This window comes from Podarcis gaigeae (assembly GCF_964106915.1).
Source record: "Podarcis gaigeae genome assembly, chromosome: 1".
NCBI classification, from domain to species: Eukaryota; Metazoa; Chordata; class Lepidosauria; order Squamata; family Lacertidae; genus Podarcis; species Podarcis gaigeae.
This window is the reverse complement of record NC_139678.1, coordinates 92903137-92926337: the sequence shown is the minus strand read 5'-3', so window position 1 is coordinate 92926337 and position 23201 is coordinate 92903137. Positions and strand designations below refer to the sequence as shown.

At 39.1% G+C, this 23201-nt stretch overlaps 1 protein-coding gene across 19 annotated transcripts in view; it reads right to left on the bottom strand.

Moving 5' to 3' along the window:
• Positions 1 to 23201, bottom strand: part of KALRN (kalirin RhoGEF kinase) — a 523049-nt gene that overhangs the window by 212861 nt on the left and 286987 nt on the right. For all 19 annotated transcript variants that reach the window (XR_014560170.1, XM_083722227.1, XM_083722230.1 and 16 more), the window contains 3 exons: positions 15817 to 15939; positions 8842 to 9033; positions 3068 to 3199 (listed from right to left, as the gene is read on the bottom strand). Coding sequence is in view for 18 of the 19 variants with exons in the window: in XM_083722227.1 (XP_083578353.1) it covers positions 3068 to 3199; positions 8842 to 9033; positions 15817 to 15939 (447 nt within the window). In the remaining variant the exon portion in view is untranslated. The remainder of the gene's footprint in view (positions 1 to 3067; positions 3200 to 8841; positions 9034 to 15816; positions 15940 to 23201) is intronic.

The following is a 23201-nucleotide window of genomic DNA, read 5'->3' as shown; positions in this document are numbered from 1 at the left end:
TATATGGAAAAATGGAATTGCCATTCATTTATACCGATGCAACACAGCAGGCTCACACCCAAAAGAGTGTACTTAAAACATTTTCCTTCAAGCCTATTATGAAAACATTCAAGCAAATTAGAACTTCACTAGGTACTTCGTTACATACAGTATTTACTACTTTATTTTGAACACAGTGGGAATCCATACTTGGTTTAATGGCTTTTCTTCAGTGCTTTTTTAAAAAAATTGTTCTGATAATGTTGTTATAGATATCATAGAAACACCAATAAAAAGAACATGAATTATGTGAGTCCTGAAAGTCCCTGAAAATGAATGAATGGGTTTTGAAAGAATTATTTAGAAAATAAGCAGCTACCTGCCATTTAAGCCTTCCAGTGCTCCCTTTAAAAAGTAAAAATACATGTATGTCTTATGTCAGTGATTTGCATTTTACAAGGATTGTTCAAGGTTAAAATACACTTATAGAGCAGCTTTGCAGTGTGTATTGTATCATAAGTTGAAAATAGGGCTATACAATCAAACTAGTGGGTGAATTCATTCTCCCCGCAGTTCAAATTGTAATTGGGTTGCTAATTGCAAGCATCATCAGAGAACACTGAAAAGAGATCAGTTTTTCCCCTAGAGTTCTAAATTGGCTTACTTTTAGGGAACACACATGTGCATTTTTGCACTGCTGCTTAGAGATTATTTTATTTTTAAAATGCATATAATGCCTTTTATTAACTTGGTTTTTGTTTTTCCAGCAGTCAGTTAAGGATTTGGTTTTTTAAAGATAATGTGTATACAATATATGCCCTGTATTTGGGCATAAGTTCCCAAACTTTTCAGTTTGCCAACCCAATAGCCCAAATGTTATTGGTATGGTGACTCATTTTATTGCCATAATCATGATCCCTATCCACACTATTAAAAAACAAGAGCTATACAAGTTATTATCTCTTTCTTCTTCTGTACTTCTATCATCTCTTTCACAGTTACAGTGGTACATCGAGTTACAAATGCCTCAGGTTACAAACGCTTCAGGCTACAAACTCTGCTAACCTGGAAGAGTTACCTCGAGTTGAGAACTTTGCCCCAGGATGAGAACGAAGATCATGTGCCGGCGGTGTAGCAGTAGCAAGAGGCCCCATTAGTGAAAGCACGCCTCTAGTTAAGAACAGTTTCAGATTAAGAATGGACTGAACGAATTAAGTTCATAACTAGAGGTAACACTGTACTAGGGATATATACAATTTAATTATATATCTGTAAACCGCTTTGAGATTTTTATTAAAAATATAAAGCAGTATAGATTTTTTTTTTAATTAATTACTTTGTACAAATTATTTGGAGAACATTACTTAAGCAAAACAGAGTTTGGGTTTTAATTTGTGTAGGTAACACACTGTGCTAGTTATGGATATTTATTTATTTTTTATAATAATTTTTATTAAAGATTTTACATTACAAAAAATGAAAAAAAAAACATAAAAAAGCAAAAATATCAAACAAAAATTGTTAAAAACAATCAATCTTTCCATCTCCTTATTTTTCATTTACTTATTTCTCGGACCTCCTCATACCACCCTTTTTTGTATTCCAAATCAAATTATTAATTTAACAATTTCTTTCCCTCTTTTTACTACCCAGATCTTATTCTTAAATTATTACAATCTTAGATTTATACTTATATAAACCCATTTTTTCATATTCTTTTAACCCATCACAGCTAGAAACCACTTAGTTCCAATCCAACATTATTCTATAATTCCTTAATTTTACAATATCTCTGTAAATAGTTTTTAAATTTCTTCCAATCTTCCTCCACTGGCTCTTCTCCCTGGTCTCGAATCCTGCCGGTCATTTCCGCCAATTCCATACAGTCCATCACCTTCATCTGCCATGCTAGTTATGGATATTTAGACCAGACGTTGATAGTGGTGGTTGTCTAGTGTTTCACAGTTTGTCTTACTGTGCAATCTAGCACTGCAGGCAGCTAAGATCACAATAATGTTACACAGAATCATAGAGTTGGAAAGAACCCAAAGGATCATCTAGTCCAACACCCTGCAATGCAGGAATCACAGCTGAAGAATCCCTGACAGATGTTCTTCAACCTCTGCTTAAAATCCTCCAAGGAAGGAGAGTCCACCATCCAAGGGAGTCCATTTCACTGTTAAACAGCTCCTACTGTCATAGTTCCTTCTAATGCTTTATTAAAATACCCTTTGTTGCAACTTGAATCCATTGGTTCGGGTCCTACCCTCTGGAGAAGCAGAAAACAAGCTCATTCCAAGTTCCACATGACAGACCTTCAGATAATTAAAGATAGCTGGCACATCACCTCTCAGTCTGCTTTTCATGGATTAGGTGACTCAGTATAATGTTCACTCATTATATTGAGAAGAGAGCAAAATAGTAGGCTGGACGTAGACAGTACTAACAGAATAGTTAAAGAAGCAGGGGTTAATATGGATAATCATCTGGCAGCTCTACCCACTGAAGAGAGTTCCTTCCGCTCAAGCATCATTAAAATTCACCAATAATGCAATGAACAAGCAAAACTGGAGAATATTCATCACTTCAAGAATGAATGAATATCTTCAGAAGCAGGGGACAAGAGACCTTTGAGGACTATTTGAGATGTGATTGTCACATAGCTCACCCTGTGCTGAGATTCTACCACAGGTTCACTTAATTACTGTTAGAATTCCAAGCCCTGGTATCTAATTTGCAGAACAATCGTGGGCATGGTTACTCAGACATTAAGTCCCACTGTGTACAGTGGGGCTTATTTTCTAATAATTGTGCTCAGACTGCAATACTATAAAGTGCTTTTTGGGGAGAAAGTGGGGTAGATGTTTATTGCAATGCAGAGGGTTCCACTGTTTGTCTGCTTACAGAAGACTCATTAGTTAAGGTGCTTAAACAGTCACATCAGCATGGAAATGAAAAGTCAGATAAATATGTCCTACATATTACTCAGCTAATACCTCCCCACCTCAGAGGCATATCCAACAATTTTCATTAATTTTCACTGTCTAACCTGCTAGTGGTTATTAAAGTCTGTTCCGTAAACACTCACCTCCGTGTAGGCTTGGGTGACCTGTTCATAAAGGGACTGATGATGATGGATAGCCAGTTCAAGGTCTTGCATTTCAGAGGGGAGGCCTCCTTCACTGCACATTTTACACCAGGCATCTACACCAGAAAGGAACTGCAAGAAGAAATTCCAAAAGGACATTACAGGAATGCAATAGACAGGTAGCAGCAGGAGAAAATAATAATAATTAAAATTATCAGGAGAGCCATTTTGAAGTACTACACCTCATAGCACATCAAAAGTAGAGTGAGACAAACAAGCATATAAACAAAGTTTCACTTTCTGAGTGGAAACCAGGATCCACAGAACTTGTGTACCCAAGGGGGCATGGAACTTATGATAATCAATCAGCAGCCCCCTGTCCTTTCAGTGCTGCAATAGTTTTGGACAACTCCCTGAGTTTCAAAAATAACAGAATGGAGAAGGCAGATTTTTTTGTTTTTTTTTATTGTTTTTTTTGAGAGAGAGAGAGAGCAAGAGAGAGAGAAGAAAGCTGTATAGCATAGCCCCTTGGGTGCACCTAACCCACTGAGCATACCTATAACATGTTTTTAGATCCTAGGCCATGATAGCACAGAATGAGAAGAGGAAAAGGAGTGCTGGTCTTAACTGTACACAAGCTTTCATTTTAAGAGCTTAAGTGATAAACCTGTGACCCATTAACTTAGTGCAACTCACAGGGTAATTTCTTTAAGACAATCTCTACATGAAGTATGTTGAAATGGACTGGGCTACATCTGAGCACTACTATACAAAATCGAGGCCAAGCAATCACTTCAACAACAAAAAGAAACAACACCTCCCTCTAAAGGTCATGTAAAAGGGGAGAAATTGACAGATTCAGCATCCCTCTATGATTAGCAACACTTGCCAAAATTCTATATTCTACACAACTATTAAAGATATCTCTGCCCAACTTTGCATATGGTCACCCTATACTTAAAGCAGCAGAGCTAGGCCATCTTCTATCTTTCACAAACATCCAGTAATGATGGAAAATCTCCCTGCAGCTTGATTTGAAATTGAATCAGCCAATGTGAAAGTTTACTGGAGAACACTTTTTAAAAGATTGCTTTTTCTCCACGAGCCCTTGTAATATCTTCTCATACTATTTCATTTTTAACTGGTTCACAAATCTAGTTAGTTATTATTATTTATTTATTTTTGGCCTGACATATGGACACTAAATGCATCTCATAGAGAGCTAAGCAAACACACCAAGGGGCAGTTTTTATGACTCTATGGGGCAATGGAGAAATTCCAGAGCCTTAAGAAAGGGAAACCCATCACCCAAAGACATGTTATCCAACACCAGTGAGGTACAATCTACACTGAAACTACAGTGGTACCTTGGGTTAAGAACTTAATACGTTCTGGAGGCCCGTTCTTAACCTGAAACTGTTCTTAACCTGAGGTACTACTTTAGCTAATGGGGCCTCCTGCTGCCGCCACACCGCCAAAGCACGATTTCTGTTCTCATCCTGAAGCAAAGTTCTTAACTCGAGGTACTATTTCTGGATTGGCGGAGCCTGTCACCTGAGGCGTTTGTAACCCGAGGTACCACTGTATGTATATTTTCTTAAAGAACTGGGGATTTCCAGGATGCTAAAACAGTAAACACTAGCAATGAGAAGGCTTGCAAGTTCTAAGGCCATGTAGCCTGCACACTTTTCATAAGCCTACAAAGCTTATCCTGACCCTGCCTTCTCTGAACATAACTTTCTATTGCTTGCTGGTTTGTTTGTTCAAACTGAACATGACACATTGATGTGCCTTTTAACAAGCTCACATCTTCAACTTGTTATTTATTTATTTCATATCCTGCCCTTCCTCCCAGAGGAGGCCAGGATTGGAAACAAGTGATAAAACGATAACAACATATTAAAAACAATTCCAATACGGATGCAGACCAGGAAAGATTCCACACACTCTTAATCCCACCATATTACTCTTTCCTAATTTTCCTGTTTCGCTTAGTCTTTTTTTTCTCTTGCTCATTCTGCTATGCATAAACACCTATCAATAAAAAGGAACAGCTAATTATACAGTAGCTACACTACCTCATTTGAGTAATATAAAAAACCACCTCTGTAGCCCCAGTTTTTTAATCCACATTTGAAGTTTGAAGTCCCCCCCCCCCCCGCCTTGCTTAGGCAATGCTTTATTTAAGCATTGTACCTACTGAGGTGTACTGACTGAAGAGTTCCTGTTAAGTTTGCCATTTTTATCACGGATATCTTAGAATGAGGAGCCTGATATGAAGGTCACAGTGGCTAACCCCATCTCAACCCCACCCTGAGCAGAGTCCTCCCCCACCTAAACACATTAGCACAATTATTATGAATCATAAGCATAGCTCAGCATATGCTGGGCCCAGCAGCTTTACGACAGGGAAGCCACTTTAGCATAAAAGACTCCTATGGCTCAACCAAGCTAGCTGAATTAAGTGTAAGAATGCTTGGACAAATAAACTTTTTTTGGATTGCTTTTGCTTTTCAGTGTGTACTTTCCCCACTGATTAGTGGTGATGTACTGTGGTTATCAAACCAGAAGTGGGGGGAAACAGGAAAGGATTCGCACCTACTGATCACCAAAAGGCAGTACAGTGGCACCTCGAGTTAAGTACTTAATTCGTTCCGGAGGTTCGTACTTAACCTGAAACTGTTCTTAACCTGAAGCACCACTTTAGCTAATGGGGCCTCCTGCTGCTGCCGCGCTGCCGGAGCATGACTTCTGTTCTCATCCTGAAGCAAAGTTCTTAACCTGAAGCACTATTTCTGGGTTAGCGGAGTCTGTAACCTGAAGCGTATGTAACCCGAGGCACCACTGTATTACATTGCATGGTTCTCAATTCCTGCCCTCTGGGTTCCTAAACTTCAGTGTCTAAGGATTCTGGCAGTGAAGCTAAAGTTTAGGTATGTAAACTTAAATGAACTTTTTGGGTATGAATACATGTGTCATGCATTTGCACCTAAGTAGGAATATAATTTTATTAACAGAAAAGAGAAGAAACATCATGAGATTAAGACACCACACAATGTGAAGGCTGCCATCCTAAGCACATTTAACTAGAGAGTAAGTTCCAGTGATCTCGGACTTACTTCTGAGTAAACATACTTAGGAACATAAAAGTTCAACAAACTCAATTTTAGGGGAATCGTTTTCTGGGAATTACTGTTTGGCTCCTGCCTTAACTCTCATAGCACACCAGGGAGTTGATCTTCTAAATTATAAGACGATGAGTCAACAGGATATTTCACTAAATAGAAGAACCAGAGCAGACTACACATTTCAGTTCCAGACTCCCAGCTGATGAAACTGCAAGCCTAGTCAGATAATTGCAGCCCCCACCCCACCCAGGCACTTGAGAGTTTGCTGGCTCCACACCAATCCTTTCCTCCCACAAATGTCTCTTTTAATCCAAATGAGTAGCAAGTTGGACTCAAATTCTCCTACCCACTTTAATTCCTGTCCTGAGAGACTCTGATAACTGTCCATCAGCCTTTATTTCAAGAAAGGGTTCCTTTTTTCCAGTTGCTTTCTAACCCAAGTGAGAGGGCCCATTAAAAGCTAGGCATGTTAATGCGGCTGATACAGCTGTCCTGTCAAAGCTTAAACCATTTAGGTATTTCTGTTTTTGTCTCTGTGTTTCCTTGTGATCTCTAAGAATGTGCCTGCACCTGACATCTCTACTCATGACTCACTAGAAAATCCAAGAAATTGCCATTTAGCAAGTATGCATTAAGAGTGAGGGAATCCCACATTGCTATCAGTCTGGAAAGGTACTATTAGTCTGGCACAATGCAGACTGCACCCCCAGTGCAGTCTTTAAATTACTACACACAATGCACATGGGGATGAGACCAGCTGATCTGAAGACAGGCACAGTGTGGATTTTGAGGATCACAGAGCTGTTACAGCTGCCCTGTGGAAATGCTTGAAATTACTCCAACTGGCAGTTCTAAGTCCCATGATAGTTAAGTAGTTTCAACAGAGTATCTCATCATGACATTTGGCAATACACCCGCCTTCCCAAAACACAACTCTCCGTTAAGATATTTTATTGGTTATTATTACAAATATTTATGTCCCAGCTAATGTGCTCAAATTGGCTAACAACAAGGTTTATAATCTATTCTTACAGAACACTCCAGAAATAACAAAAAGTAGTCTAAAAAGATAATAAAATACTACAGTTGAGAAAAAGCCATAATATGCCTGTGCTGGCATGGAGAATCCAACTGCATGTGGAATTACTCCATACAAAGGTGTAACCAGTATGGGGAGAAATTTTAATTCGTTTTGAAGTGCAAAGTATAAAGCACAGACTCCTGAGCAACTTTTAGAAATGCAATCAATTTTACCATTGAGACTAAGATCCAGAAGCTGAAGTATTTTAGCTAGAACATTTATTAATCAAAATGTAAAATCCCCTAGATTGAAAAAGATAAGCATTTTTTTTTAAAAGGACAGAAGAAAAAGAAAATTACCTGATTTTTTTGTTTATTTGTAAACTGATAGCCAGGTCTGAAGAGGGGAAAGGATGACTGCTAGGAAAAGAATAACAACAAAACATACCCAGATATACAGTATTTCAACAAGGTTTCCCTTAAGCTCCTCTTGGTTAAGGTAGGCTTCCTGTTGGCTGTCAAATCAGCCTGGAGAATATCCGAACTAAGCGACCTCTCTATAAGGGCAGACTGGTCCTGCGCAGTAACCCAATCTTTATACTGAAGGTCTCTTCCAGCTTCCACTTACAACAGGAACTTGTTTTGCCCACATTCTGCCTAGAAAGCCTGGCATTCCCTAGACATTTGCAGGACATTAAAAACCTACAGCAACAGGACCAGGGAACTCAGGAGAACAGAATCCCTCTTTGTATCCTTTCACACTTCCTCCCTGGGGAAGAAAGTGACCTCCCCTACCTTGGCTGGATAGATTAAGGCCTGTATTGCTCTTGCCTATGAAGCACAATGAGGAGCTTCTGGGCTCCTCCTTTCATCACTGCTCACTACATATGATCAGCAGCTACCTTGGCTGCTTTCTCATCCAATGCTCCTCTCCTAGAGTGGCCAACACCTTCACAAAACACTGCTGCCTCAATGCCCATGCTTCTGTTAAAGCCACCTTCAGTAGGAGGGTCCTACAATGGGTCCTTCCTCTATAATCTTGCAGCTGTTCTCCCACCTGAGAATGGGATAGCTCTGGTATGCCCTGATCTGCTGACCTTTCATTGCAGGGAAACGGGGGGAAAGTATGATAGTACCTACCTGAAGCATAGTTTTCCATTGCCAATGAAAGATCAGCAGGGCCCCACCCTTATGGCGGATTGCAGGATCCCTCAATGTTCTCTCTCTATGATTCCCTGTTTTCTCTGTGATGTAGGATCTGTTTTTCCCCTTCCCTAGTTCCTGTCTTTCCTTGAGCTTGGTGAATCTGCAAACTGAATCCCTATTTGTAACACATCGCCAAGAAAAGAGCCAAGATACCAGTTGAATTAATGGTATTGATAAAATTCTTAACCATCAGGGAGTTGGCTGATGAGGGTGAATGCATCGGGGCGGGGCCCTGTCCTGGTTTCTGATCCGTGGTTGACTTCTGACTTCTGCTCGGTGGTTGGGGCTAGGACCTTCACGTCGAGTCTGACTGTGGACTAACATGAACTTATCTCTACTCATAAACTCTTTTTTTTTTAAATAAAAAAAAGATAAAATTCTCAACCAGACCAACATCCCAAATAAACTGAAATTACACACCTGTTCAGCCTTCTGGTGAAACACAGCAGACATTGCTAGTATAGTGCTGCGCTCATCCAGTGCTGCAGCAAAGCTCTTCCATTCTTGATCTAGCTGCGTAGAAATTTGTTTAATTTGTTGAGATGCATAATGGCCTGCCTCTGAAAGCCTGGATGCAACCGACATTATGCGATTTATATTCACGTAGGCATTCTGGGGAGAGAGAAAATTATATTAAGTAAGAACTGCCACCCTCTCTATTATTCATCAAAACATTTTAATATATTTCTCAAAACTGAGAATGGGTTGTGAAGGAGAGAACAGGTACACAACTAAGCAGCATTTTGGAAGATCTGACAGCCAAGCTAAATTATTAACAGGATCATATGGTGATATTCTTATTTATTGATTGTAGCATTTCATCTTGCAGGTGGAAGTTCCCACGCCTGCATGCCAAATTTTCTACCTGCTGAAAGCAGTAATGTATTTATGGTGTTTGCCACCCATGCTTCAATTTTTGTTATTTTTAAAGTCACATATCCAGAGTCCCAGCCAGACAAATGGAGTAACTGAAATTGTAAGATAAGGGTTGGAACCATGCTAAACTAGGAAGGGTTGGAACCATGCTAAACTGATTTATTTAAGATATTATTTTGAAACTGAAATAAATAAATCATGAACAACATAATTTCATTTCCACCTTTTTTAATGAATATTTATTGGTATTTTCAGCATACATATAAAAATCAAAATAAAAAATAAAAAATAAACAAAATAAAAACAACACAAAAATACAAAAAATTCAAAACTTAACAACAATTAAAAACACAAAGTTTCAATTACTTATTTTCTTTTACCTTATTTCTCAGACCTCCTCAGACCTCCCCTTCTTGTATTCCAATTTAAATTGTCAGTTCAGCAAGTCCTTAACTTATTTCTCCACTTTAACTTAATAATTTATTCTAACCTGCTGTTATTTTACTTTTCTTCTTTCTTCCATTTCCTCAATTGATATTTTTGCAAACCTTATTTCTATTTGATTTAAAAACCAATTTTAACTTATCCAAATTTACACATCAATACTTATACCTCATTAATTATTCTTAAACCATTTTCCTAAAGTCGACCAAAATTTCCCTTCCACGGTTTTCCCAATTTCCATACAACTAACAAAAATATAAAAGCCAAGCAGATTATATTTGTATACCCTTTGGATTCCCAAACTCCGACCACCCTTTCCCCGGTTCCAGTCCCCAACCAATATCCATCAGTCTTTATATGTTATTTAGCCTGGAGATCTCACGTCCGAGGCACTTAAATCTCTCTCAGTTCCTCTCTGCCGGTCTTTTTGATAGTCTTTGATATTAAACCCCAAATCTCGGAGAAGCTCTGGCCCAACAGAATCCATATTGCTTCCAGCCAGACCTCCATATTTAAAAACAAAGCCTGTGGGGTACTCCAACTCTTGTTTCATACTCCTTTCAAATCCAAATGTCCCCAAAGCTCCAACTTTCACCTTCAGCAAATTTGTAATCCTCAGGTCTTCAGGTCTCCACAAAAGGAGATCTCTCCATTTTTCAGTCTCCAATTCGGGCCAGGCTTTCCACATCAAATTTTTATTTTCCTTTTTTGTCATCATGTCAGGCCTCAAATTGCAGCTCTCCTTTGGCATCTGCAGAATTCCAGCTCCTCCTTCATTTTCTTCTAAAGCAACATATTGCTCTATCTTGTCAAAACTTTCAGTTTCATCTGTTTGTTCAGTTGGATGGGCTTCCTGTTTCAAGTCCTTATCAGATTCAACACTGTTATTTACTGTCAAGCGTAGTACTGAAACCTCTGTAGCCAAAACATTGAATTGACCTTGTAACTTTCCCAAGAGTACAAATGCTCTGTCCAATTCTGCTTGAACTTTCCATCCTCCAGCCATTCCTGTAATGTCACTAAAACCCCTCTAGGGGGATTTTAGTTCCTTAATATTCCTTTCAGCTCAAAACCAAAAGTCCAGTTATTTTGTATCAGCCCTTCCTTATTTTCAGCAAGTTGTAACAAATAAACCAGCAGAGGCAACAGAAACAAAGTTCTCTTTTTCCGGCTGACAGCTAACTGTCTGACAGCTAACTTGACAGCTGTCAAACTCTTCAATATTACATCAGCAGGCTTTCTCGCAGGATGCTCCCGGGTCTGGGTGTGTGTGTGAAATTTTAGCTCCCAAAATTTATCTTTTATCCTCCAGTAAATCTTCTTATAATGTCAAAACCGTGAAGTTAAAATCTTATACTAAAAAACAAAGAAAAATTCTCTCGACCTTAGCTAACAGGTCCTTTGCTTTAGATTGCTTACAAAGAGGGGGGGTGGACTTCCTTTTTAACCCTTCCCCGCTCGTTCCTGATCCAAAAAAGATATTTTTTAAAGTTCCAATCTCCGTATTACTCACGGGTTGATGTTTTAAAGTCCGGTTGATCCAAGGAAAAAGCGCTCTCCGTCACTGGCTTGCGGCTTCACTCCGTAGAAGGAGTACTCTCAGCACCGCGCCGCACCCCGTCCCCGTTCCGAAGCCTTTAAAAAGGCTCCTTCACGGATTGGGGGGCGCAAATGGTGCCCGCCGAGTCTCTGTGTTCACAGGCTTTCGCGCCTGTGATTTTAAGGGTCCCCGCTTCGCCGCAGCGGCAAGACCCAAACTCTACGGAGCCGATTCCCTACGGAGCTCGGAGGGAATCCGCCATTAAATGATGGCGCCAACCCGGAAGTATTTTTTCCACCTTTTTATTTTACTTTAATGTTGTATTTAAATGTTTTTTTAAAAAAATGCTCAAAAAAGCTATAAATTAAAAATTCAAATGAATACAATAAGTAGTGCTCTTGACTTAACCTTTCTACTTGCTTTGTAAAGATTATGCTCCTACACAAACATGGAATTAATAAAATGTTCATTAAGGAGATGGCTTTTTAAAAGATCAAATGCACTGTGCTTATCATGATGGTCTAACATGCCTCTTTTCACCACTTAGTTCCTGGAGACACACAGGGTGGGCAAGAATTAAGGACAGAAGGTGGGGATTCTGCTAGGGCTTGCTCTCTCTCTCTCTCCCTCCTCCTTCTATTATAACAAACAATCATCACCAGAATAAAGAAAAATTATACACACAACACAACCCCACTCAGGAGTGAAAGAAGCAGAAGACTCCATGAACTCAAGAAATACATTAATATGACTCCATGTTTTTCTGAAGAAATCCAATTGCTGCTTTGATTTTGCAGGGAATGAAGTTGTAATCTTTTAACTGTACCCAGCAATTGTATAAGCTCTAATGAAGAACAATAGCTTGTTCTCATATGATCTCTTCAAGAACCCAATTCCCATGGTAATGTTCTTAACCAACTAATTGCATGTGGCCTCATGCAGATTTTAATTGAAGTGCATATTGTCTTGGCATAATATAAAGAGTACAGTGCATGGAAATGACAAACAGTAAGATCTTATTTCAGAAAGATGTCATTAGAGGGTAATTGTAATGTGTTTCCTATGCATTGTAACTCTAGGGAGAGAGGGCAACTTGTCCTCGTTTTTAACAATTAGTTCCTTGACAATGGGTGGGCTGATGTAGCCATGTTGGAAAACAACTTTGCACATTTCTCTGAAGTCATGACTCACCCTTCGAAGGGGTCACATATAAAGCATAAACCAATTTTGGTGAAGCAGTTATGAATAGCTTCAATTAGAATAATCAGCATGTGCACTGGGCTATTCAAATATAAATCGGCAATCAGTGTGATTTGTACCCATTTAAATAGGACAATGAAGCTTGCTTTAGAAAAGTAATGAGATTAATGGGATACCAAATATACTTTAAAGTCAGTTTTCTCTTTTAATGAGACACATTAACATATAGACGTAAATACTGCACAGTTGTAATAAAAGAAAAATCCATTTTTTTTAAAAAAAGAATACTAACACTGCTCTGTTAAAATAAACACAATTCTTAGAGTACATAGTGCTATATAGTTTAACATAACAGCCTAGGAAATCCATTTTCTTACTATGTACTATAGCATCACTATAGCAGTGATGGCGAAGCTTTTATAGACTGAGTGCCCAAACTGCAACCCAAAACCCACTTATTTATCACAAAGTGCAAACATGGCAATTTAACCTGAATACTGAGGTTTTAGTTTAGAAAAAAACAACTCATACATTAACATCTTTTGTCTTAAAAGAAAAACACAATAACAGAGTTTTCAATGATACAAACAACTTATAAAAGTTTGCATTAAGATGATCCAAACTAAGTAAGGAAAGCAATCCCAAGTGCTTTCATTGACTTAAAATTATTTGGCAGAGAATTCCATACTTTAAGGATTCCCCACTTTTAAGCTCCAGCCTGAGCAAGCAAGCGTTTTCAGCGTTGCCCTCTGAGCGCATGCAGAGCAGCACCCCCCCACACACACATCACGTTGCTGTTTCCTGAAAGGGCCCCGGGGGCTGCCCAACATACTAGTCCTACTCTCTCGCCCAGCCCCGACTAGCCCCTACGCAGGGTGTCCGCCGTGGCTGGAGGGTGTGTAAAGCCTCAACCTCGCAGCAGCAAGAGGAAGGTGGCTGCTTGGAACTCTCAGTGGCCCACCAACGCAGCAAATGTAATGAATTTGGGTTGTTTGAAACATTCCTCCTTTTTCTAATTTCTGAAACATGTGTTACATGTATTTAATACAAAAAATAGCACATGTAGCCATGAAGACTGTTACTTTTAAAAAAGAAAAGAAAAGAAAAAAACCCAAAGCTGAGATTTTTTTGGATTCCAATCAGTCTAAAAGCCTCCCACAAGGAACATTCCATATCTCCTATGATTTTAAAATGTAAGGATTTTGCCTTGACTACCTGCTTTTATGAAACCAGCTTTTAGAACAAAAGAAAACAAAACATCAATCTACGTACTGTAATGGGAGTTTATTTTAAATAGTGATGGCAATGAAACTAACAGCTGTACACAATATGTATGGTCTGACTATGACAAAACTGATGAAGAAGGATTATTCATGAAAAAGTGTGCAAATAAATAAAATGTTTAGAGAACTGCACTTAAAGACAGTTTCTTTAACAGTTTTTCTTTTTCTGTTTCATTACAGCAAAAGGAAAGGTAATTGGAAAGCTGTTAAGACCCCGTGGGCATTGGGAACTCAGCCATAGCCATTACTAGCACACATGTGGTATAAAGCTAGGCATTACTAATCAATGCACAGCTAGTGACAGTCCCCTATGAAACTCAGATATTAAACGTTCAAAGAGGCTCAGCTTATGCTTTATGAGCCACAGAAAAATCATATGGATATGAAGAGTCCTGCCCATGAAGACCTTCCACAATCAAATTCTTCATTTTGCTCCTTTAATGGTTCCTCTGTGGAGATGCTTTTTAGGAGAACAGCATTCAGAAAATAAGCAAGTTTATCTAGATGAGACAAGAGTACCACGTCTCCAGTCACATCATACATCAAAAGGAAGGTGCTTATAACATGGTCAGTGTTACTTTCTCAATAAAGCTACATGATGGCAATTTATACAACAGTGTTCTGAAATGACACTTAAATAGGAAGTCTGTGTCCAAGTTTGCAACAGCTTTGTAGAAACAGCAATCCCAGCAACTGGTAAAGTTGAATGGAGACAAACCACACAACATCCACACACTTATAGGAATGATTAACTTCCTGCCACAAACCGAAGTTTCTGAATAAAACTTCATGCATTAGCAGTACTTAATTTTTACTGAGTGATACGCTGACAGCTAACAGGTGGATTTACTCTTCTTTAATTTTTAACTGTGTTCAATTTACCAACTACAAATTAAACTGAAATATTATTGCAAGTGTCCCATAAATCCACTGGGATTATAATAATCAGATGGTATTTTGCTAGAACATAAAGTTTATCATTTCCAGTCCTATGAAACATGACATTTTAATTTTTTAGTGACCCCAAACACCGAAGCAACTTGTTTTACATTTACCGAGCGGCCAGTGACATTCTAACCACCCTATGAGTTGTCAAGCTCTGAGCATCTTTAAACCAAAAATTTCGATGGCCACAGCTTGTCATGGGGCCTCTTATAACCACTGCTATTTTTGGAGACTGAATTTTTCTTTGAGTTTTAGTTGTCATCCAATTTCAGCAGGCAAACAAACTGTCACATAATTTCAAGCATTTGGACAATAATTTCAAATAGTGGGGTGCTGAGCTGTGATTGCATATCCTGAAGCAGCTACTTTGATGTGAAGGGATTCAGAATGGCCCCAAGGTTCCTTCAACCCACATAAAACAGGAATGGTTTGGAGCAGGAAGCACTGGAGCAGGAAGAACCTGTATCAGCTCTTTTTGATGCACCGTTCCCATGCCCATGCAATAGTGTGGGAGCTAATTTTCTGTTATACAAACTAATGGAAACCTGTGACTAAGCACCCATGTGGCCATGGGTCTTTCTTGCCCAATAATTGTCTTGTCTACTGGTCAAGCAATTACTTGGTGGAAAACAAGAATATGACTCCTGGAGTGGTATGAAATCATACCAGAGGGAAGTGGCTTCAACATTGCTATAAGCACATACAAAAGAGGCATGTATCCAATGCAGATGGAATCAGCGTGTCCAAAAATAAGCATTACGGTTTATTTTCTGGAATTCTGAACTTCAGTAGCAGGTTAAATGAACAAATGATCAAAGAGGAAAAATAAATCCTGGTCGTATGAAAAAAAAAATGTCAGTTATCACAGTACTAAGCTTTCTGTTTACTGACTCTCATTAATGGTATCTTATGAACATGGCAAAATTTGTATTGCACCAACCGTCCTTTAAATACTTCTTTTTAAAAAGTATTGCCGTTAGATGCTCAACCTGACCTTTTACTCATTGAACCTCTAGGGCTTCCCTAATCTTTTAACTGGTGCTTCTTCCTTGACTTTTCATCTCTGTCCCATATGCATCCTTAGACAGGAAGAAAATAGGTACTTACCATAGAATTCATAGCAAAATGATTATGCTGTGTCTGCAAATCCAGGGCATGTTGGTAGTTCACTCCAATTTCAGTGTGGCTCTGCAGGAACAACTCTTTGTTGTGACTGATCCAATCAAACATCTAAAAAAAGAAAGAAAACAAAATCATAGCTTGAAGATGAGGACCTTACCTTGGATCCAAGCATATTGTTTTCTGCACAAATTTATACTGGTGTCACACACAACACCCTATACAAAATTCTACCAAAACTATGCTCTGTGAATAAAAGCATGGCATATGTACTTCGAAAACACTGCTCAAATCATATGAAGCTTGGATATTTGAACTGTCCATATTATTGTGATACAATTTCAAATTTGATCTACTTAGTCTTAGGTCAGGTTGAAAGGATATACAAGCCCAGGGTGGAATATGCATGCATTTATAGGGCCCAGACTGATTAGAAACCTGTATGTGGGCCTATGTAATTTATATGTGGAATTCACTTATAATTCCAAGCAACTCGGAATATATGCATCATGGCCCCCAACCACAGAAGTCAGCAATACTCCAAGGGGAAACTGGGTGCTGCATCCAGAGGATAACCTGAAATACCTTCTTGTATGTCCTCCTTGTTAATTGACACAGTCCAACCAACACGCTCTTACTCAGAAGATGATAGGACCTCCACTTCCCTGACCTTGCAGAAGCCAGCAGATAAAAACCAGGCAAGGATCCTTTAATCAACACAGCCAGCTCCTAGAGGCTCTGTCAACCTCAGCTCTCTGCTGACACAACATCCCTCTATTGCTGCAATAGGAAGGTGAACTCCAGCCAGAAGGGGCCACTGGGAACTGTCCATGGTCTGGACTTTCCTGGTTGCTCTTTAAAGAGATGTACCCTGATGTGCCCTAACCTCTCAAAAGAGACGTGACTTGACCATGAGCCCCAAGTCCCTTGGAACATTTGGATATGGTAGCTGTTCCCTTATAATGTGACACAGGAATGGTGGCCATCTTGTAATTTGTATGAAAAATCATAGAAGCATAAACTCTATGACAATGAGACAATTGAATTCTCTACATAATAGAATAGTTCAGAAGAGAGATTAGCAATAAATTAGAAATGTGTTTGTTATCATAGATCTATCTAAATGTTCTTAATATAAAAACAGGATGAAGTTACCATATTGACTTGTGTGGTGGATTTTTGTGCAATGGCTGGTCTTCTGAATAGCCTGACATGGGTTGACACAGCAGCTCAACAAGTTCTGGCTCTAGCCTATCTTTGATCATTTACCCCAAGAAGAAACAAATCTTGATATGGAAATATATCTGAGAAGGAAGTTTATCATAGCAAAAAATTCAATTCCACATCACTCCTCAATTTACGAAAACTACAAAATAGTTATGTGAACCAGCCCTATATGATTGCTGCCAAATATATGTGATGTATATAGATCATAGCTGTAAGGTATGACATAAGATCCATGGAGTGGCTTGTAGTGCTGTTCAGAGATAACCAAGTCTAGTCAGTTTCAAAACAAGCCTAATTAAAATTATGGGTTTGAAGGAAGGAGTGCAAAAGCCTGAAACATACTTGGGCTCATTCCAGCATGTGCATGTCATGCTAAACCATGGGTTTGCATGAAGTGCAAACACATGCTAAACCATGGGTTAGCATGAAGTGCAAACACATGCTAAACCATGGGTTAGCATGAAGTGCAAACAGAGCAAATGGATTTATCTGGATTTCTGCCATTTGCTGGATCATTCTAACAGCAGTGCTCAACTGCTTTTTATGCATGATATGACTGCAGCCCCAATGTGAAAAAGTGAGTAAATGAGAAAATTTGTGAAGAGGCATTTTTCCAGTCGGCCAATGCACAGGGATGGATTAAGATTTTTAGGAAGTTGGCAGGAGGAGTTTTGCAGTGGACAGCTGGAAAAATAATGCCACTAAGCTGTGCTGGGAATGGCAGGGAACTCAGCAGATGGAACAGGAGATTGATAATCATTGAGATCAACATTTTAGGGTTGCAGAATGTGTTCCTCTGGTTTTCAAAGCTTTAAGGTTCTACATTTCATTTTCACTATCAACAGAGTATTTTTTTCTGTTAACTATTTCATGCCTACAATTGCTTTTTTGGCAGTTTCACATAAAAGAAGAAAGCAATCCAACAGGATTCCTAATTAGAAATTTAAAACTTGTATGTGGCAAAAATGAAAAAAATACTGGGAGAAAAAAATATTCAATTTGTTCTGCCACCCTCCCAACCCACTAATTTTCCTCTTCTGATGCCACCTGATACATTATTTCTGAAGTTTAAATTAGAAGCTTTCATTACAGCAATGGATGATTTGGCCTGGACATTTTCTGTCTTGGAGAAGCTTCACGTGTTGGGGATTTACTGCAACAATTCTTTGTCTTAGGAAACAACTTAGGTTTATCTTGTTAAGTAACTGCAGGTTAGATGTGAACATTTTCCAAACCAAGGTAGAGCCATTTAAGAAGGCAAGAGCCATCTGGCAACAAGCCCTAGAAAATAAACAGTCAATCTAGTGCATTATTCACAAGGAACCTAGCTGAGATCAACCCAGAACTAAGTAATTAACAAACCCCGATGATTGTTGCTAAAGGACCAAGAGAACATTTCTTTCCCCATCTTCAGAATAACTCTTATGTGATTGGGTAATGGCTCTACATGGACTAATGCAGAATTATTTGGACACAGTGAATTGCATTTTATATTTTCCTCCCTCTTCTTGTTCCAAACTTACTTATGAAAGGATATTAGCAGCATGTAGCAGCCATATCCAGCAGCTTCTGATCTGTTCTTTATTATTTCCAAGGCTTTTTTCCCTCGGCCGGAACTCGCTGGAACTCAGTTCCAGCACCTCTCTGGTGGGGGCCATTATCATTACAAGAGAACAAAGGAGTTGTACATAGTGAGTTCCAGCACCTCTTTTTCTAGAAAAATAGCACTGATTATTTCTAATAGCTTGCTAAAATAACGCTGGCCAAATAGTGGTGTTCCCCACCCCCATGCAAGGAAACATGGATCTATTAACACAATCCTAGGCTTTCTGACATGCCTGTCAGGATGCAGTCAGACATTATCTTTACCCTGTGGTGATGGCAACTGCCACAAAGAAAAAAGGAAGAGCAAGTGGCTCTTCATGGTGCTTACCATAGAAGGCCTTGCTCTTCTACTAGTTCCAGTGCAAACTGTAGCCAGTTAAAGGTGCTTGAAGGAAGTGTGGAGCAGGGCCAGTGAGGTGTGTGGCATGGGGATGCCTAGCCAGTGTCTCAAGGGCCAGGCAGAGAAAACTGGAGGGACTCACTTGCCCCCAAAACCTGAGGTTCCCCACCCCTGCATCACTCAGTGTTAAAGAAGTGGTCCTATTGCATGGATGGGAAAACTTTCATAGGAATCTGTTTGACGAATTAAATGTTACATTAGTAGGCTAATTCCTCCATTGTAACCCTTCTCTAGCACAGAAGGTAATGTTCAGAACAAGGGGCTAACTGGGAACTGTACAATGAACCAAATGGCCGTGGCTAATTTAAGATTTGCGGCCATGTAAAATAGTAAATCATGAATGTACTAAATGTCAGCTGACTAGTTCATACCCTCCAACATTTCTCAGAGGAAAATAGGGACACGAGCACAGAAAATTTTGAATTTATGTATTGCATTTAGAGAAGCCTGAGGAAAAAGATATGGGGTATCCCAATGTTTATTTTGGGGTCCAGGGACATAAAAACTTTTGAGTTCAGGGATACATAAACTTTCCTTAAGTGTTTCAAAATTCTGAGCAAATTAGGAACGTGTAAGCAATTGCAGCATCCTGGTGTTGTGGTGAATCCTAGATGGATCAGGTGCACAGACACCTACCCCCTGGCACCCCTCCCCCAGCTGTGATGGGACTCCTCTTCACCCAAATGCACAAAATGCATCAGATTTCAGAAGGCACCACCATGGGAGAGATCAATGCCTTCCCCCTGTCCACATGATAAACCGAGCAGGAACGGGCTTTGGAGGGATGTGTTTTTGTTCCAAAGAACCCCTCCCCATTTCCTCAAATCCCCTTCATCTCTAGAAATCTAGTCTTGTTCATTTTAAGTCATAGAAAGAGCCAAGCTTTGGGATCAGAACTCTCTGTGTCGCTCTCAAAGCAGGCGCCAAAGAGGAAATGCACACTACACACACAGGTGGCAGCAGCTTAGAGACACTTCAGGTTCCCAAATGAAACTGGCGATGAAAGGACTCTGAATTCGGGACATGAGAAGCCATGGTGACTTAAAGGTTTTCGTGATGGTCTTGGCATTTTCAGGGTAGTTGGAGACTATGCTAGTTTTACCTATATACAGCATTAGACATTATAAGCTGGAGCAGTTAAAAAAAAAGAAACAAAGGAAGGAACTTTTACTGTAAAATTATATTTTGCTTTCTCTTTAGAGCTCTTCTTCATGAACAAGCACAAAAAGAGGGTTGTTTAAAAGACAGAAAGACTTTGATATTTTCCCATCATATTCCCCACTTCTACCCTTTCAAAATATCAAAGAGAATGAATACACCTGCCAGGGTACACAGTGACTAGAACATTCACTGCCTTCTGAAACATAACCCAATAACTTATGTGTGGATGGAGGTGATCTGGGAGTCAAAGTGCTGTCGTATTTCTGCCCAGTGTGAAAAATACCTGAAGAGCTGCCAATGGTAAATAGGATAAATGTCACAGAGTGCTCTACAGAGCAATAATTGAGGGCATCCCTGATGTGCCTCCTCCATTAGTCAGATACATTTGTTACTACAGTATACTTGCAGCACTGCATACCTTAATGAGTTCATCAGCAGGTTTGGAAACAAATGGGCAGCTCTCTTGTTTACCTCCGTAAATCTTATTGTCTTTGCTTCTAGGGACTTGGCACTTGGTCTGCTGTTTAACTTGGAACTCGTGTCAATAATGCATATTGTAGACAGCTCAGGGTATTCTCTGTATCCTTCTTTAAGCAGATAGCAATAAGCTACTGCTAGAGGGTTTACAGGAGCCAGCAAAGATGTAGCTTTAAATCCCAGCTCAGAAATAAAATAAATGTGCAGGGGCCTTCGTCAAATTTCTGGTAATGAACATTTCTATGTATCAACTGAAGAGAGGCCTCAGGCTCTTGTGGATAATTTAGCAAAATATTGTGTGGAGTAAGCCTGCACACAATTTGTTGGATTTTTTCATGAAAGAATAATTCACTGAATTACATGTAATTTTGTAGCACTTAGCTGTACTGTACAGTATGTGCCTTTGTTTTTCCTTCATGGAACACAAGAGATAATGAGCTAGAGAGATAATCATATTTGATGGATGTTTATCTGTGAAATAATTTATATATATAAATGTGCTTTTTTCTAAAAATATTCAAAAAATGTTTAGGGTTCTCTCATTTTGACTCAATAAAATTACCATTTTATAGTTCAAATCAGGGGGGGGGAAATACAGTAAATGGACAAAAGTACAAAATGTTTAGGGGTATGCGTACCCCTGCGTACCCCTAGAAAAAAGCACTGTGTGTGTATGTGTGTGTGTGTGTATACTAGATGCCACCTACAAATTTTAGAAGTGATCTGGGAGCCAAAGATATGCTTGGGTGGGGTTTAGACCTGCCCTGCACACACAATGGTTCAACACTCCTGATTTAGTGCAACAAGTAGTACTAACAATTATTTCTTTTGCTATCATCAATACAGCAGACAATAAACAGGAAAGGAATAGTTCAATATCCAGTCTATCTATACAAGATACATTGCGGACACGACATATGTGCATTTATTAAACTCACACTCGTGCTGATAAGGCAGAAGTAGATGTTAACTAAAGAAGAATGTGGAAGCAGCTCTACACTGCTTGGAAGCTGCTATATTAAGGGGTATATTAAACAAACAAACATAATCAATGTAGTTCCTTACTCTACTTCTCTGCTATTTTTTCTTTCATACTAACTGGTTTTCCATATCACAGTTATTGTTTGAAATGTGGATCTGCCATTCTTTTAAAGAAGGCTTAACTGAGTTATTGTTTGCCTTTTAACCAAATAATCAATTAATCAATTGCATTTCTTTGTTGCAGGTTGATATTGTACTTTGTAGCAACATTGCTATAAATTACTTGCTGCATCTGCTATCATTTTCTGTAACCTTTCAGTTTTCCTTATGTAGTCAATCATCCAACTGGTATAAACAGCACTCAACAATCATTAGCTGAAAGAACAAGATCCCATTCTTAGAAACACCACACCTGAAACAATTAGAAATATGCCCTAAAATGTGAGATTTTCACAGATAGGTTATTTCCAGCTGATGCATAGTAGACTTCAACATATTCGGCAACTCTCTGTCTACTAGACATCTACAATTATATTAACACAGTGGGAGATTTATTGACCATCCTCTGACGCTTAAACTGTCAATTTCAAGGAGTGGTGCACAGGGGCTCAAGCAATGCACCTGAGTGGGTAGTGGGCTATACAAAAGCAGCCATATCTATTGGGGAAGGGGGACATTGTTAGCAGAAGAGGCAAAGAGGAATCCATCAAAATTATTTGGCATACTAATAGCGGCTATTAGCCAATTTTAAGTTGCCTCAGCAAAGTTCAAGGGAGGACGTTTAAGTAAAGAACAGGAATTCCTAAAATGATTTTCACAGTATTTTATTACTATACCTATTAGTCACACCCCTAATTCCTAAGATACTGTCAGTTATTCTTTCTGAATATAAAAGAAATGGAAAGACTACAGACAACTCCTCCAACACAGTGGCTAAGTGTCTGAACACAAAATAACTGGTCTTAGGCAAGCTGCTTTCAGCCTACACATTCCTCCTGCAATATGGGGTATAATAATGCACTTCTATTTTACATGCTGGTGGCAAGGATTTCAACAAATTAATGCATGCAAATAGCACCAAATACTTGAAAGTGCAATACAAATGTTAAATATTATTGCAAGTGAATGCAGTAATATAATTGTTTCAAATGTAACAGCATCGCTTTCTATGTAAGATGTTTGGTAGGGGTATGAAGGAAAAGAGATTTGTTTAGTAAATATGGGTGGCGTCTTTGCTGCTTACTTGCTGCCACCAAAGTAAAGTGAATTCTGGCAGCAAATCTCACAACTGTTCAACTAATCTGAATGGGGAGACAGAATAACATAAATATGTCTCGATTTAGGTGCAGTTATACTATTTGTGAGTTCCATTACTATGTGATTACCAGGGAGAGGGGAGGAACAACTTGCATAAGCAAAGGCCTAGCACATTCTGTACAACTACCCTGTTGTTTTGGTCCCTACAGCAGAATATTCCCCTGGTTTTCCAGTTTTCAGATTTGGATTGTCACACCCAGTGACG